At 47.7% G+C, this 16,707-nt stretch overlaps 7 protein-coding genes across 7 annotated transcripts; 1 reads left to right on the forward strand and 6 right to left on the reverse strand.

Annotated features, from left to right (window-relative positions):
• Nucleotides 1–30: 30 nt before the first annotated feature.
• Nucleotides 31–912, reverse strand: N7447_004979 (uncharacterized protein; the record flags this gene model as incomplete). Its single annotated transcript, XM_057229241.1, has 3 exons — nt 31–309; nt 363–623; nt 691–912. The coding sequence occupies 3 exons, from the start codon at nt 910–912 to the stop codon at nt 31–33; spliced, it is 762 nt and encodes a 253-aa protein (XP_057084331.1).
• Nucleotides 913–2,050: 1,138 nt separating this feature from the next.
• Nucleotides 2,051–2,847, reverse strand: N7447_004980 (uncharacterized protein; the record flags this gene model as incomplete). Its single annotated transcript, XM_057229242.1, has 2 exons — nt 2,051–2,565; nt 2,628–2,847. The coding sequence occupies 2 exons, from the start codon at nt 2,845–2,847 to the stop codon at nt 2,051–2,053; spliced, it is 735 nt and encodes a 244-aa protein (XP_057084332.1).
• Nucleotides 2,848–3,636: 789 nt separating this feature from the next.
• On the reverse strand, nt 3,637–5,285 carry N7447_004981 (Zn(II)2Cys6 transcription factor; the record flags this gene model as incomplete). The annotated part of the gene is given in 3 exon segments (XM_057229243.1): nt 3,637–4,351; nt 4,408–4,904; nt 4,920–5,285. The coding sequence occupies 3 exon segments, from the start codon at nt 5,283–5,285 to the stop codon at nt 3,637–3,639; spliced, it is 1,578 nt and encodes a 525-aa protein (XP_057084333.1).
• Nucleotides 5,286–6,494: 1,209 nt separating this feature from the next.
• N7447_004982 (uncharacterized protein) lies at nt 6,495–7,732 on the reverse strand (the record flags this gene model as incomplete). Its single annotated transcript, XM_057229244.1, has 3 exons — nt 6,495–6,972; nt 7,031–7,527; nt 7,586–7,732. The coding sequence occupies 3 exons, from the start codon at nt 7,730–7,732 to the stop codon at nt 6,495–6,497; spliced, it is 1,122 nt and encodes a 373-aa protein (XP_057084334.1).
• Nucleotides 7,733–8,806: 1,074 nt separating this feature from the next.
• Nucleotides 8,807–10,582, forward strand: N7447_004983 (putative isoamyl alcohol oxidase; the record flags this gene model as incomplete). Its single annotated transcript, XM_057229245.1, has 3 exons — nt 8,807–9,042; nt 9,090–9,290; nt 9,340–10,582. The coding sequence occupies 3 exons, from the start codon at nt 8,807–8,809 to the stop codon at nt 10,580–10,582; spliced, it is 1,680 nt and encodes a 559-aa protein (XP_057084335.1).
• Nucleotides 10,583–11,094: 512 nt separating this feature from the next.
• Nucleotides 11,095–12,692, reverse strand: N7447_004984 (Amino acid transporter transmembrane; the record flags this gene model as incomplete). Its single annotated transcript, XM_057229246.1, has 5 exons — nt 11,095–11,526; nt 11,583–11,941; nt 12,006–12,410; nt 12,472–12,485; nt 12,538–12,692. 5 exons carry the CDS (start codon nt 12,690–12,692, stop codon nt 11,095–11,097), a joined length of 1,365 nt encoding a protein of 454 aa, XP_057084336.1.
• Nucleotides 12,693–14,051: 1,359 nt separating this feature from the next.
• On the reverse strand, nt 14,052–16,612 carry bioDA (adenosylmethionine-8-amino-7-oxononanoate aminotransferase; the record flags this gene model as incomplete). The annotated part of the gene is made up of 5 exons (XM_057229247.1): nt 14,052–14,224; nt 14,276–14,850; nt 14,905–16,238; nt 16,286–16,379; nt 16,431–16,612. 5 exons carry the CDS (start codon nt 16,610–16,612, stop codon nt 14,052–14,054), a joined length of 2,358 nt encoding a protein of 785 aa, XP_057084337.1.
• Nucleotides 16,613–16,707: the final 95 nt, after the last annotated feature.

Here is a 16,707-nt window from a genome sequence, read left to right on the forward strand (position 1 = left end):
TAAGGAAAGAGAAAACAAAACCACACAAGCTCACAACTCCCAAGCAAAAGGGAAATAGCTTAGGTGCATTGCCAGAGCAGCGGAAACAACGGGATCAACGACATGGGCAGAGATTGCGTGCTCAACGACGGCCTTAAAAGAAACCACGGCCCCGTGCCAAGCGTGAACCGACTCCTCCGAACCCACGAGTCGACCCCGGATCGAAGCCTCTACGGCAAGGCGATCCCAGTCGTGCACAACCGTACGAGTGTCACGAACCAAGGAAGAGCGCCGATCAGCAACCCACTGGTTATAGGAATCGTGAACGGCCTAAGAAAACGGGTCAATAGATAAATTCATAGACCGAGGTCAACCTAACTCACAAGAGGAACACGCGTGCCAGTAAGATGATGAAGATGCTTATGATTCTTTACCAGGTTATCGAACCCAGCAACAAGATCTCGAACTGCCTCCGAAACGGCCACGATCAGGTCCCAAGGCAAGGCGAACTCGACAGGGTCACCATCCCCATCACGCTGATCAAGAGAAGCACCATATTCACCCTCAGAAGTTAACCAGATGTGTTCGGACCAGGCGAGAAGAGACAGGAGCTCAAAACGGTTACCCTCAATACCCTCGGGAACCTGAAAACCAAGCAAGGTTAGAACAAAAATGCGCAGGAAACCTATCGACTCGACACCGAATACTCACAGATTCGCAAACTTTATGTTGCTTCGCACAATGGGCACACGATTTAGACTGAGCAGTATCGGAAATGCACCCAACCTTGAAGGGGTGACGAATCCCATCCCCCTTTAATTCCCAATCGCGGTTGGACACGCGCAGGCAACACATGCACCACGTATTCTTACGTGGAAGAGGAATCAACAACTTTTTGCGGCGATTCCCGGGGGATCCTGCAATTGTTGGCATGACTATTGAATCGATTCCGAAAGAACGAGAAAAGGGACAGATTCACTCTTAAGTCTGTTTTCACACAAAGAAACATTACGACTTACAGGGATGAGACCGTTACTTTGAGGACCACCATATTCTCAACTTATCTTTATCCCTGTCTTGCTAGTATTTCTCTCATCACCTTCCATGTGACAGATGGGGACATCTGCCTGGAAAAGGGAGGAATAATTGTAAAGGATAAAAGATCCTTTCAACTTGGAAACTGGAAGTCAGCTGACCTGCACTCGTCGGTATATCGGGTATTCCGATCCGCGGACGCCCACGTGACTGCCAAGAATCAGTATCGAAACAATAGTGGGTCACCTTTCCATATAGTCCAGGACCCTCTTAATTCTTGCCAGAATTAGTCTTGATCACTAAGAGACAATACATTCCATTTTTCCTCCTCCCAAGAACCATTGTATCTTATCCCATTGACAGGTCTTACACCTTTCAGTGAAACTGTATACTCTTACAGGTTGATGATGGTCCCAATCGGTTGGTTACAGTATTCTTTTCGACTATGGTGTAGACAGATTTCTAAGACAATCAATTGTTTAATTACCGGCTGTAAATCATCTCTTGTCCGTTGATCTTCATGCTTTCACCAGCATTAATTGGCCTTTAACACGCGTTGGCAACTCCTAGCACGCTATTATTTAATCCTCATTTATTTTGCAGTACAAGTGATCGTAATCTAGGGAATCCAATTTAGGGAGCGCCATTTAGATAAAGCAATATTACAAGTCGAGCTACAAGAAGATAAATATAGAACAATACGCTAGTTAATTAGACCTCGGAGAGTTCAAAGTTTAAACCTTAATTCCTAACTAAAAAGAAGGTGATCAAAGTGTGGAGCGTTCAATATGCGGAAGGCTTATGGGATATAACAAAATTATAAATCGAATTAGAAGACAACGGGGAAAGGGAAGTTTACTAGCTAGACTACAAGGAGTTTAAGTGGATTAGTAAAGTAGGAAAAGCCCGTACGAAATTCTGCGGATAACCCAAATAATGTTAATTTGATATTGTATGTCACACTAACATCACCATTCATACAACGGTTATTTGTTAGCCCGAAGCTATAAAGCAGAGAGCTTTGCGTAATCAGTTCTCACTCCCACTGCTTCATAAGGGTGTTGGCCTCAATCTCATTGTCAAAGTTGACAAGATGGGTCGAATGGCACCAGGGCTTGATCTTCTCCTCTTTGCGAATGACGCTGGAGAAAAATTCACACCACTTGATGCGTGGATAGGCCTCATTTATCTGAGTGCGAGTGTTTTTGTGGATTAGTTCACCGAAATCCTTGACGTGCGGATGGAAACCGGTATTGTCGTAAGTCGTGGCCAGCTGGATAAGTTGGCCAATGTATGTGATCGTTCCATCGACTCCCATATCCTCGTGTCGGATGATGGCTTCAGCAGCTGCCTCGGCTTGATCTGTAGTGGCGCCGAAATCCTTGAGAACATACAGGGCTTTGATTCCCCCGTAGATATCAAAGGACATCCGGGTTGCCGTCAGATTTTCCTCGGCCGTGCCGAGATCGTGTAGCAAGCATGTCAAAGCCCAAGTCACCGGGTTAAGAGCAGCAGCTTGCTCGGGGAACTGCTGCTTAGTGATGGCCATTCCTAAGCAGAGGTTAGATACGAAGCTTGGAATTACTAGAGCTATGCACCACATGCAAGCATACCATAGAAGTAGACCCTCATTGAATGGTTGAAGGTTTCGGGATGCAGGGCTTCCTTTGCATACTTCAAAGTCTTTGCAACCGTGGGGTCATCAAATGGGAATTTGATGTCACTGAGAGAGAGGGACTCCGGTTTATTGATGAAAGGCTGGTCACCAAAGATGGCGCCCGCATTGGCCGGCATGCTGGTCCAGCCATTGGCAGCGATTTCTTGGTGGCACATGGTGTAATGGAAAGAGTTGGAAGAATGAGAAAGGTTCTGAGTGGAAGTTGAAGGCAGTTGATAGCTGAGAGTGTAACCAAAAGGGACGGGATGAAGTCTTTAAATATTCGTGCGTGGATAGTTCTCGGACCCTATAAGTTTGCTGAAGTCGATTAAGGGTGGAACTATACCCGACTAGGAAGTTATGGCATGTGGGGCTTTGGTGGCAACTTGGTCATCCGGGGCAAATTTGCGATGACACATGCCATTCACAGTCTTTTCTACCTCACATGGATTATAGATACAATTCCATTTAAAATTCACTTGTGTGAAACGCCTAGACTTTACGTGCACCTTCTGTGAGAAAATTGATGGAATTTATTTTGTTTGAAGAGATGTATCTTGGGGTGCATGATAAATCAGGTACTTAAACCCCGGTAGTTAGGATGTTAGATAGAAGGTGAGTTCCATAGCTACGAATTCATCGTTAATTCGATCGAGGAAAAAAATGCCTTTGATCTCAGACGGCATACTGTCGGAGCTTCTTTGTGTGGCGCTATGACGCTCTTCACTAGATCCACACAGGACGGGATTTATCAGCATTTAGTAGTTTCGTTTCGAGGCGTTCATTGCCACTGATGGCTGGAAAAGCTCAGACTCGTTCCGGCATTCCTTTTCGTGACCAAGAAGCTCAAGGGAATTCCAGGGCCCCGTATCATCAAACAAGCAACGCTAACCACGCTGCAATCTGGGAGCAATTCGAAATTACAGAATTCAAGATATAGATGACCATAGAAGTAATACCATAGATCAAATTAGCAGCCAGCCTTGTTCTATCACATGAAATTCAGATTCCTCTGGCGCCAGATTGCTATCGAAATGCTTTCGCTTCCAATAGTCATGCAAAATTCTTGAAGCGTTTATCACATTCAAACAACAGGTCAGATTCCAAAGCATCTTTAGAGATTTAATGACCAGCTTTTGCTCGCTATGAGACTGGCATTCAAGACCGGCAATGAAGGTCGGCCACAGTAGGCACTTGAACAAAGCCGCGTCGCATTTGAGAGAGTCGATCACGTCAAGTAATCGTGACACTAACTCTTTGTTGTCAAATGCTATGGTCCTGGTTGATGTCTTGAAAGCACAAAGGACTCGGTTTCCATAGAGCACCGTGGCAGTTCTGTATGCTTGAGATAGCAAAAAAAGCTTCTGAATCTCCACTGTCGAGGAAGCTATTGGTTGCACGGAATCTGACGCCCATTTCAGACAATCAAAGTTTACTGTCAGCTCAAGCATGGTCAGAGTATTTCGTATCTGCTCGTGAAGCGAGATATCACCGTGTATGTATAAGTTCTCAATCATGTATCTTTGGTTGGAGAAGTAACGGATAGCTCCCAGAAGGAATCCAGGACATCCCAGAAAGCTTCTAATCATGGACTCTTGATACCTGCTTTCATCAAAATTGATACATAACTCAGGCCTTGACTTCGAATCCGAAAGTGCACCTCCGATGGTTGAGATACTACTACTGTCAGCGAAAAATCACGATATATATTGATGAGAGAAGAAGGAGAAGCATACAGCGAAAACTGTCGGGCGATAAATCGCCTTGTCTCCTCTACTGTCTCTCCAGGGTCGCTGTTGACATATTCACTGACACCAGGTTTCAGCAGCGAGTGAGAAAGATTGACGAGGCCTTCTGCACCATGGAGATGATATTTCCAACCGTCGATGCCAGACTCGAGGAGATCAAGGAAAATTAGAAGGAGAATAGTTGCCATTATCTTGTCCTTGTGAAAACGCTCCAGGTGGGACATTGACAATGACAATGACAATGCCTTGATAGTTTGCTTTTTGAAATTGAGTGCATCCAAATTGGCATTGACAAACCGAGGGGATAAAGCGTCATCGGCCTGATCGAATGACCGGCCTGTATTGGCGAAGTGTCGTGCCGCAACAGCAATTATACATTTTCGCAAGATTAAATCATCCATAGCGTAAGTGAGTAAAGTCCTAAACGGGTTCCTCTCACTGTCATATAGAATGTACAACTTGGCGATGCGTACGTTATCTTTTGTCTGACATTAGCGCACCCACGGGAACATTAATGTCTCTATAAACCCACAATAATCAAGGTAGAATCTCGATGACCAATCGAGATCGTGTATGCAAGGGTCTTGTAATGCGAACGGGGGAGTAATATTGGTTGCCAAAGACTTAGCGCAGGAGTGTAAGATTTGTTTCCGCTTTAGCTGCGCAACTGGATTTTTACCAGAGTCCTTAGGATCCCCTCCAAGAACACGACCGCGCATTTTACCCCGAATTGCCACACCTTCGACCCATCGTAGCGGTCTTTTTTCAAAGCATTCCAGCCCAGCTTTCTCGCACTTAGCGCAAGGGATGCTGGTTTGGTCACATTGGATAGTGCGACTGCGGCATGTCCAACATGGTGCATGCATTATGTGAAAGGTCCCTGGTGAAGAGATGAATGACGACAATCGGAAATACACGACCGTAAGATTTGAGTTCGGTGAGAAAGTTGGAGCCATAGCCGCGCGTGTCCGGTCGGAAATATAATAATCCGTGCACGATGAACACTTGTGCTTGCGAGTAGTTAGAACTTATTGACAGAAATCAAGCGTACGAACAAGGTATGGTAAAAATTGTAGATATTGGTTTAACTAAACTCATTATATACTTATTCTTTTGTCTAACAATAGTACGTAGTATTCCAGAACATTTACACATTAACATCTATCATTCCCTCCCCCCATGCCGTCCCTTCTCATTGATCTACTTCCATTATCAAGAAAATCCCCTCGCAGAGATCATGGTCCATTATACCGATCTAGAGAGCTGCTATGTTATTTCCGTACTTTTAATTTGTCAAGCTTGTGTTTTACCCCATCCTTTCTCATCAGTATCGTCGTGCACGGCACCATGAGATATGCATATTGAACATAAATGTAGGGGATCATCTCACCTATTCAGTAATTCTCAATTTACTCCATTGTGAGCTTTTATTGAAACAGTTATTTCCATTTCTCCTGTAGCACTGGCTTGGCATTCTCCGGGGTATTTCGTTGGCAACCATTTTCCGACCTAGACTTTAATATTCCCAAATTTGGCTTTTCTGAAGAATTATAACTGGCCCCACTGGTCCGATTCTGGGCTCGAATACTCGCGGCAAAAAGTGGCGCTTGTCTATTAACAGCACAAAGTAGATAACTCTTGCATTGTGGGGCTATGCATGAGTGGGAAATCGGTAGCTAAATGGGACATTAGTGCTCCGTAGTATGTACACAGCTCCACCTGTGGTTCTCAAAGTATCAGAACGAGCTATACCCACTCCAGCGAATGATACCACGCGCAGCGCAGGATCCCCGTAGATTAACCAAGCCAGTCATATCTTTGGTTCATGTAGGGGATCTGATATAGCCGATGTGTTCGACCCCCACCGGCTTCGCACTAGTATGTATGTCTCGGTAAATCGGATTCTAGGGCTGGGAACAAGGAGATCGATTAGTGTGAGACTAATTTACATAGGCTTAGCGATTTTCGTAGTGCACACAGGGATTCACATATATTCGTGATGTACGCTAATCCCAAAAAGAGTTCTTGTTTTAGAACAAATCAAATATAAAATGACTCCGGTCTAACTCCCTAAATCAGTCATCGCTCGTATGCTCCATTGGAGGTTGCCTAGTATCTGATGTAACCAAAATTTCCACCTGCTTAGTGATACCAGAAGTAGAGAAAGTAGGAGAATCAGGCGCACCTCCTATAGATGTACTAGTATGCGTGCTCCGATTTTGATCCAAAATGCGGTCGACGCTATTATTCTCAATATCAGACTTGAACTTGCGCATGCGGCGCGATTGGTTCGTCTCGTTTGGGACAGCAGCAGATTTGTGCCCATTGAAGGTCCTGCTGAGTTCGTACGAGCGGGAATATTTGGCGTTGGAGATCTTGCGCACGGAGGAGACGATCAAGGGGCGGATGCAAGGGATCGAGGAGGTGATGATGATAATGACGTTTTCGATGTATCCCCAGCGAATTAGTTCAATGCCTCCGCTAGCTCCGGTATTGGTGATGCTGGGGACGGCGTTCAGTTTGGTCGTTTTGATGATGGATGCGACCATTGCACTATAACATTGGGTTAGCATATTGTGGTTAGGCGATTTTGGTAGAGGCTGACGCTTACACAATACCCAAACTGAGAAGAACAATCAAACCGATCTTGATGCGTAGTTTCAGATTCAAGTTCCAGAACATTATTGTTGGGAAGGCAGCCAAAAACAGATCAGTGGCTGAATTGAATGTATTGGAGTAGTAGGCGAACTTGATGACTGCATTCGAGTCGCCACAGGTCGTCGCGACTGCGATTGCTGCGTCCCATAGAGCGGCCACATTGCGACATATGCTAAGTGGCAGCACGGCCGATGCAACGTTCCCGGCGAATTGTATCACCATCACAGCCCATAGCGCAGCCTGGTAGTACTTGTTGGTTCCAAGGAGGGGGAGGAGGTAGAGGATGAATGCGCAGCGGGCGAAGGTGGTGCTGAAGGTGACAATGGGCACTTGGATTGCGATGTTCTTCAAGACCGCTTCCTTGTCGTCTAGTGGTACTGTTCCCAGATCCTTGCCGAACCCATGCTTAACCGACAGGGTCAAGAATACTGTTGATACGATTGCCAAAATCTGGAGAAAATTGGAGTCAGTCTATGAGATTAACGCGCGGACTGCCAGGAAGATCTACCTCAGCGAAGATCATCAAGCCATCGTCGATGCCAAACCGTCCGATCTTGATTTTAGCAAAGATTCGTAAAATAACGATCACTGCAGCAATGACCACGGCGGCCCAGATCCCCTTCTCTAGGGCTGGACCGAGATTGGTTTGGGACATGGTATGGATATACACGGGCTAAAGGGACAGCATTGTCAAACAGGCGACCTGTCATATAAATGGATTTGCAGTTGGAGTAGTCCACGGCTCCCTTCAGCTGTAAGCCGTGAAGAACGAAGGTTAGGAACCAACAGGTGCTCTCGGTGATTAACCCCAGATAGACTTTAGTTTCCGGAACTTTGGTAAATCTGATTCATAGCCAATGGCTAGCAATGTGGAAATGAAAGCCCTAGAAATGATATGTGGTTCCATGGATTTGTTAATTAATAACCTTGGATTGAGCAAACCTTACCTTGTCTTTTCGACGATCATTTCTATTTCAGTCTATTTTAGTACATTCCAAGGTTTCCGTCAATTTCGCGAAGTTCTTCTCCAACTGCCTCCAATTTTGAGTAAGAGTGATCTCATCAGCGAATAAGGTCAGACTAAGAGTTCTGCAGGTGGTTCTTCCAAAATGATGTCAATTACACCGTTTAAAGTTGTGGTTACAAGGTTAAGATTAATCACTTATGTCATCTATAAATACCAGCATAACATATGTAAACTGCGAAATTCCAAGACGTGCGAAGCTTCAAGCCACCAAAGCATAAAATATTAAAGGTGCAATCACCACATCTCAGGCAATAGCGCTAAAGTGGAGTTCAGTGGCGCTAAATCAAAGCGCTGATTGGATTAATTTCATCTGTGTTACACTGAAAAGCTGGATCCGATCACGGCTTTTCCTAGCCTGTCCGCTTCCGAGCCGGGAAGAGACCAGAAATTGGAAGATACACAAGTGATGGCAAAAAAAAAGAATCATCTTCCTGAACTATTGGATATCCATCCGACTTCTGGCTGTGGATCCCAACTGCCGCGCAGGAACGCCTTATAACTAGATGTCTCGGTTTAATCCCGGTGGAATCCTCGTACCCACAATCGGACTAGACGCACTAGGGAACATCTCCGAATTGGGCCAATGTCAACATTTGTTTTCTATCGAGGAATGCCAAGTCCATACTTTGTATAAATAAAACAAGGTGATCGACACCTGTGCCTCCATTTTTCGACAAGCTTAACCCTTCAATCTCCTCCACCATGAAGTGGGCATTGGCTTCCCTCGTGGCTATTGCCGCACCAGCCATTGCATCGAATTGTCACTGTTTGCCGGGTGATAGCTGCTGGCCTGCTCCATCGGCTTGGGCCTCACTTAATGATACGGTCGGTGGTCGCCTGGTTACGACCGTACCAATTGGAACCCCCTGCCATGCACCCAACTACGATGCTGCTGCCTGTGCAGCGCTCCAGGCCAACTGGAACAAGCCAGAACCCCAGTAAGTGATGCTAGTCAGGGAAAATTGACATCGCTAATCGCCACCAGCCTTGATTCCTCTTCCTCGGTGATGCAGACGTACTTTGCCAACCAGACTTGCGATCCGTTTACCGCCCAGTCCAAGCCCTGCCTCCTCGGTAACTATGTGAACTACGCTGTGAACGTCTCTTCTAGCGACCAGGTCGTTGCTGCTGTGAATTTTGCCCGCGATAACAACATCCGCTTTGTTATCCGTAACACCGGCCATGAGTAAGTTGCCTCAACCCTCTTCCTACATATCCATGCTGATATGATATAGTTATCTTGGTCGTTCAACCGGTGCCGGTGCCCTCTCTGTATGGACTCACCACTTGAATGATATCGAGTACAAGGACTGGTCGAGTCCGACCTACCAGGGCCCTGCGTTTAAGGTTGCTGCCGGTGTAGTTGGCTACCAAATCCTCGAGGCCGCATCTGCCAAGGGCCTCGTCGTCGTCACTGGCGAATGCCCCACGGTCGGTCTCGCCGGTGGCTACACCCAAGGCGGCGGTCACTCCGCCCTCAGCACCAAGTTCGGTCTTGGAGCTGATAACACCCTGGAGTTCGAGGTTGTCACCGCTGCTGGTAAGCTGGTCAAGGCCTCGCGCTCCGAGAATGCCGATCTTTTCTGGGCACTGAGCGGTGGTGGTGCTGGCAACTACGGTGTTGTCATGTCCATTGTTGTCAAGGCACACAAAGACGCGCCCATTGCCGGTGCCGCTCTTCAGTTCACCGCGGCAAATATCACCACTGATACCTTCTACGAGGCGGTTTCGCAGTTCCACTCTCTATTGCCCGCCATGGTCGACCAGGGTGTTACTGTCATCTACCAGATGACTTCGAGTGTCTTCATCATCAACCCCATTACAGCCTACAACCAGACCACCGATGATGTCAAAGCCATCCTTGGGCCGTTCACCTCACAGCTCACCAAGCTTAACATCGAGTACAAAGCCAGTTTCAGCCAGTTCGACTCGTACTATGACCACTATAACAAGTACATGGGCCCTCTTCCTTGGGGTAACCTAGCCGTGGCCAGCTACCAGTACGGCGGACGTCTGATTCCCCGCAAGACTCTCGAGCAGAACCCCAACGGGATGGGCTCAGCATTGCGCAACTTGACCCAGGCGGGCGTGATTGCTGTCGGAGTGGGGATGAACGTCTCTGCCCCGGTCAACGTCTCGAATGCAGTCTTCCCAGCCCTGCGCAACGCAGCAGTGACGATGCAAATCGGCACACCGTGGAGCGAGACCGCACCATGGTCCGAGATGCTCGCAGAACAATACAAGATGACGACCGAATACGTACCTCAGCTCGAGGCTGTCACGCCAGACAGCGGCTGTTACCAGAATGAAGCTAATTTCCGCCAGCCGAACTGGCAGCAGACCTTCTTTGGAAACACCTATCCCCGTCTGCTCGCTGTCAAGCGCAAGTGGGATCCTTCGTCGTTTTTCTATGCCCTCAAGGCTGTTGGCAGTGATGTCTGGTCTGTCTCAGAGTCGGGCCGGATGTGCAAGGCTTAAGATTACTCGAGCATACCCCTGGATTTCATGACAGATGCATAATAGGATGCAATATTCCTGGTTTGGATAATAATAGTATATATTTTCTCTATAGTGAGCAGATCAGCGTGACTTGGCGGATATAACTTTTCTCAATACAATTTTCCAATCTCACCGAATTCTCTCAACAATTTTGAAGATCTAGACTGCCAAGCTCCATCTGACTCCACTTACGCTTGTTCGGACCGGAGATCAGGCACGGACTTGCACTTGCGCAGTGTGGACCTCGCTTCCAAAAATATTCTTATTGTGTTTAATGCAAATATTAATTTTCTCTGCGCTTTGTATCCGAAGCTATAATGGATGTATTATCCAGCACTTCCTCGTCGAGAATAATGGTATCTTGAAAATATGCTCAATGCTATAAGTGCAACATCTATATGCGTAAATCTATATAACTAAAATCAAATGATATCGCCCAGCAACAACCTTGGAAAGTGTACATCAAACCATTTTATATACAAACAACAAGCTTAAACTTCGGCATTGCTAGCACAAGAGAAGCTGTTGCTGGAGGCATTGTCATGAATAGCCTTGCCGGAAACGTAAAGGCCAAGACCACACATGCAACCACCAATCAGAATAATGCACACATTCACGATAGTGAGTGCAATCTTCTGAGGGGAGGAGAACCACTTGCCCTTGTTGATGTGCAACCAGTACACACCACCAAGACCGTAACTGAACCAACTAGCGAATAGCGAGCTAATCAGACTCAGCAGATCACTAAAGACAGGAACGGCATCGGCAATGATCCAGGCAATAACCCAGCAAGTTAAAGCAATGCCAACCCAGGATCCAATGGCGACCCAGTCACGCTTGTGCATGCGGTCAGTGCCACGGAACAGGCGGACGTAAATGTACTTAAGACCGATGTGGCCGTTAACGACACCAGCACCAATAATCTGCGAGAAGGTCAGCAGCCGAATATGAGATGGAGCAGATGAAGGGGGAAACATACAGTTGGGATGGCAATTCCGTAAGCGACCTTCTTGAGAATAGGACCAGCCGATCCAAGAGCGGGAGAGGTAACCTCCTGGCCAACGTAATAGTAGATCACCACGGCAGCAACGGTGTAGAAGCAAATCTCGAAAGTTTGCAGCAAGACCAGAGCCTTGGGGAAATCCCTAGGCTCCTCCATCTCAGCGAGCAGACCGAAGAAGGCCACATGGGCGCAGTAGGCAAAGACGATATTAGTGACAGCGCTAAAGGCCTGGAACAGATCGGTGTCGATGGTAGCCTTGAGGTTCTGACCACCCTGGTTCTGAACACCGACTGCGACCATGGTGATGATGACAGCAGTGACGATACTGGCGAAGGCTATAGGATGGATGGTAAATTAGCGATGAATCCCGGGCTGGCGCTGAATTCGGGGTGTACATACACATGCACGAGATGTAGGTCATGTTCTTCATCGTACGGGGCAGAGAGCAGACGAAACAGATGACGAATCCGACAGCGGTGAAAACCATGGTGCAAGTTCCGTGGTCGGTGACGGTGTTCATCATGACACTGAAAGTCAAGATGTGACTACCCATAATGAAAATTGAGAAGAGCAGCTGGCCGATACCGAACAGTTCGCGTCCGAACGTGCCGAACAGAATCTCACCAGCGTCGGCCAAGTTTTGGATATGGGGGTATCGGGCGCGGAATTGGTGAATTGTGTATCCGGTATAGGTAGCGAGAATTCCCAGTCCGATAATGAGGACGAGAGCCGGGGCAAGACCGAGCTGGGCGAGGGTCTTGGGCAAGGACAAGACACCCAGAGAGACGGATTCAGCGATCATGACTAGATAAACGGGTCAGAGTTGATCAATGGTTGTGATTATGCGCATGTGCTAGTCACTTACACATTCCCGTTTGCCTATTACCGAATTAGCCTATAATCTCGAAGGTTGTTGGTTGCATGCACTTACCACCACTTCATAGTTTTGTACTTCACAGCGGCACCCTCTTCATTTCCAAAGGCATCCTGATACTGTAACTTCTGATCTCCCAACATCTTCTTTTCATTATATCCCGACTCCGAGTCAGTCGGCTCCTGGTATAGATTTTGTCCATCGAGAATCATAATGCCGACGCGTATAGACAGTGTCGAGATGGAAATTGAGAAAAGAAAGAAAGGGAAAGCTTGTGTGTAAAGAAAAATTCACCAAGTGGATTCCTCAACGTCAACCGAGATAACCCCGGCTTACCATGGAGAGTTGGGGCGTAGAATTCTGGGGCCCTGATCTGGAAATCTCCTTATCTTGGCGATTGAATTTCAATTGCCTATTCACATTATGTTAATATTACGGCTCAAAAGAAGAGCTTTGATGCCGAGTTGCGATCCATAAAATTAAGCGTCGACAGACCCACTTCTGACCTGCGGAATGGGACTGCCCTGACCCGCCTCCCGGGTTAGTGACCAATCATGGCCTCAGCTTGAAGTTCTATTATCTAACAAGAAATACCGGACTCGCATGGCTGGCCGTGGGTAGCCGCTCATGCCGATGCTAAGCCAATCTCGAGTCTCAATGGCTTCAAACTGTTACTAAATGCCAAGATATACACTTTTTAGCAATTAATGCAGTTAAACTATATGTACTACTCTTGTACAGAAGATTGTACCTGAGAGACGGCAAAAAATGAAGGCCAAACAGGTGCCCATTGGAATACACAAAAGACCTTCAATCGAACATCTCCCAAGGCTCTTTGCCACCCAAAAAAAAAATTTGGTTTTAGCCAAGCCTTGCCAATCCCGTCTGGGCAGACATTTATGGTTCGGCTATTTTTTTCAAGCATGTCCGAAGGTTAATGTAAGCCTTGTCTCTGATGGGTACTCGGGCGTTCGGGTCTTGGATTTCTTAGTCTCGTAGCCAATAGCGCTATAATTATGCCATACCTTCCTAATTCGGACGTAAACCACATTGGGGTCAATGTTGTACTCCATCCACATTTTGGCATCTCCAAACTTCCCACCCCGGATTGCAAGCGATTCGAACACAAGTCGGATCTTAAATGGGCGGATATCTAATTCTCCGCTTTCAGCCTTCAAAAGCACTCCACCTTTTGTAGTTATGGAGTCCGTGATGTAATATAATTAAAGTGTTGATGTCGCCACACTGCTCCGCAAACTCTTTATGGAGCATGCCATCCATGACAATTCATGGACCGCTATGATCCAGGTCCCTGATTTGCATTATTCGATTTGTATTCCATAGAGTACCAGAGATCTTGCACTATGCTTTCTGGGGTACGTTATCAGTCGGGTTTGAACAGAGGTTTGCTTCCAGGGAAGATTTCTTAGCGATGGAAGCTTGGTCTGATTTGACGATAATATCGTCGAGAGGTATTGACGACAATGATATTTGCTAATGGCTGCAGGTACAAGATGATGCGCTGAAACATTCAACTGTCACGCTGGTATATACGTATTCCTAACTATGACTTACACTAATGCTGATCGGAGGAGATGCTCCATCTCTCGGAGAGACTCGGGTTTGGAAGTCACACTGGACATTAGGTAAAGAACATTGCCGAGGACGCGCGAGTGGACATTGAACTGATCACCGCCAACAGCCAGCTTCTGCTGCAGTCCCTTTGCAGCATTGGAGGTGTAGCCTGCGCGATTATTAGTTTTATCAATGCATATTTCAGGTCGCAAGAACATACCTCCACCAGCTGCATCACGGAGTGAAATACTAAGCACGGTGCCGATGGCAAACACGCTCTCCACGGAGTTCGTGGAAGACAAGTCCTGAAGTAGACCATGTGACCAGACACTCCACACATCAGGAGTCGAAGTTTCAACAGTAGGCGAGGTGCTGCGCCAGTCAGCGCGGTATGCATCCCACGATCCATCAGTATCAAGCTTAGCCATGGTCTTCAAGGAGTCAACAGCGACGGTGCATCCAACTGCATGAGCGGTGTAACTGTGACCGTGGAGGAGGGCATCGCTTTTCTCTGGACTCGAGAAAGCATCGAAGATTTCCTCGCTAGCAACAGTCGTGCAGAGCGGTACCAGCCCACCCGTGAGGAGTTTGGCGTTGACGGCGACATCGGGGTGCACACCTAAGAATGATGCGGATGTCGGGCGACCGAGACGGTACAGCCCAGTGAAGACTTCATCGAAGATGACTGGCAGGCCGGACCACGACGGAGATTGCTTCGGAGCAGGAGCGTTGGTGGAGAACAGCTCCGGGTGATCGCGAACCACATCAGTCAGGCATCTCTGGAAGAGGGGATCACTAGGAGATGGTTAGTTTATCTGTAAATGAACGATTATGCTTTTGGATGATTACCAGAAAAGCATTCCACCCGCACCGAGAATAACCGGTTCTAGGATCAATGCTCCAAACTTCACTCCTTGGCGCTGGACCAAATCTTCAATAGTGCGACGGATGTAGTCTTTGTACCGTTGGGCAGTGGCAGACCCAAGACGCTCGCTGAGATCAAAGACCGACCCCAATGAAGCGAAATCAACGTCCTCGCCGAGTTGTGTCTGCAGCTCACCGGGGATCTCAACTTTCCAAGATCCGCCAACCATCTTCACAAGAGGGAAATCGAACCAGTGGCCACGACCACGATACCACTCAACCTTCTTGTTGAATGTTGAAGGCTCCGAGCAGTCCATCACGCCGATGGTATCACCGTGGTAGCTACCCTTGAGTCCAAGAATACCAATCTGCTCCTGGCTGGCATCCCAGCCGTACCGGTCGCAAGAAGCGCGTAGACCCATCTTCACAGCAACTTCCATCCCCGTGCTTCCATTGTCTGTGTAGAAGACCTTGGTAAGTCTCGGGTTTTCGATGGTTTTCAGTAAATCATCTGCAAGCGCCAGTGCTGGCTCATGGACGGCCCCTGCGAACATGACATGTCCATACCGACCGGCGGCATATGCAGCAGATAGTGACAGCTCGGGGTTACCGTGGCCCAAGCCTTGCGTCCACCAGGATGCAGAGCCGTCGAATGTCGGGCGTAGTTCGCTTTGGGTATCTTTGAATGTGTTGGAGCCGAATGTTTGGAAGTAGTCATCATACGCCGAGTCGATGACGGTAATGTCCTTAGCCTTCATGCCTTGGTGCTGGGTAAAGGGGTACCATATCAACTCTTTCGCGCGGTCGGCCATCTCTTCGAGACGCTGAACGCGCTCGGTATTGTTGACGGACATATCTTCAAGTAGGCCCAGGATCTCGGACTCTTTTGCGGATTTTTGGTAATAGCTGAACATAGCCTCCTCGTCCCTTAATTGAGAACCGGCATCCAGTTGCGATGGCCGGGCTGGAGGTACTGGTAGCGACACCAAGGGAATACCCTTTTTCTGGAAGTAATCACGCAGGTATTCGTGGTTTTTGTAGTACTCATCTCGGAACAGGAGTACAGATGAGACATCATAACCACGGAGGAGCAACGACTCGTAGGCAGAGATCGAAGAAGATATTCCCCCTAAACGAGAGTCCGCCACCAGCACGATTGGCAGGCGGAGTGGTCGATACAAATCTGCCTGTGAATTGCCATTGGGACCAGGGGAGTGCACGCCTCCGGCAGTCTCAACCAGGGCGAAGTCAATTTCCGACCGCGCCCAGCCGGACAGCGTGTTATGTATGGATGCGAGGAGATCGTCATCTCGTGGAACCTGCACGATGAGTTTCGGGTCTCCTAATTAGGTCAATGGGCACTTACAAATTTATCCTTTGCTGCCAAATGCGGGCTCACTGGGTCATCGAATTGGTAGAGACATTTGGTGAGCGTTCCAGCACCGTAACGTTTCAAGTGTCTGCGACCGTCAGCGATAATTAAATTCAAATCGAATTCAAAATTTGCTTACCGATCGTCGGCATCATCCAGTGCCCCCGTTGACACGGGCTTGAGGAATGCGGCCTGTTGTTTCTGGCGTTGAACGGCATTACACAACACAGTGGAGATAATTGTCTTCCCCACGTCCGTGTTAGCTCCGTAGACTTGATGGGCTCGTAAGCTGCGCCAGAGTGCTGCGCCGACCGGAGGCATGATGAGATGAGGTGAAGTGAGTCACGAAGTCCAAAACAGACCTCGGGACATTGAGTTTCCCACGCCAAAATCTCCACATTTCCTGCATTTCACCA

The sequence above is a fragment of the Penicillium robsamsonii genome, assembly GCF_028829455.1.
Source record: "Penicillium robsamsonii strain IBT 29466 chromosome Unknown utg000003l_segment0_segment0, whole genome shotgun sequence".
Lineage (NCBI taxonomy): Eukaryota > Fungi > Ascomycota > Eurotiomycetes > Eurotiales > Aspergillaceae > Penicillium > Penicillium robsamsonii.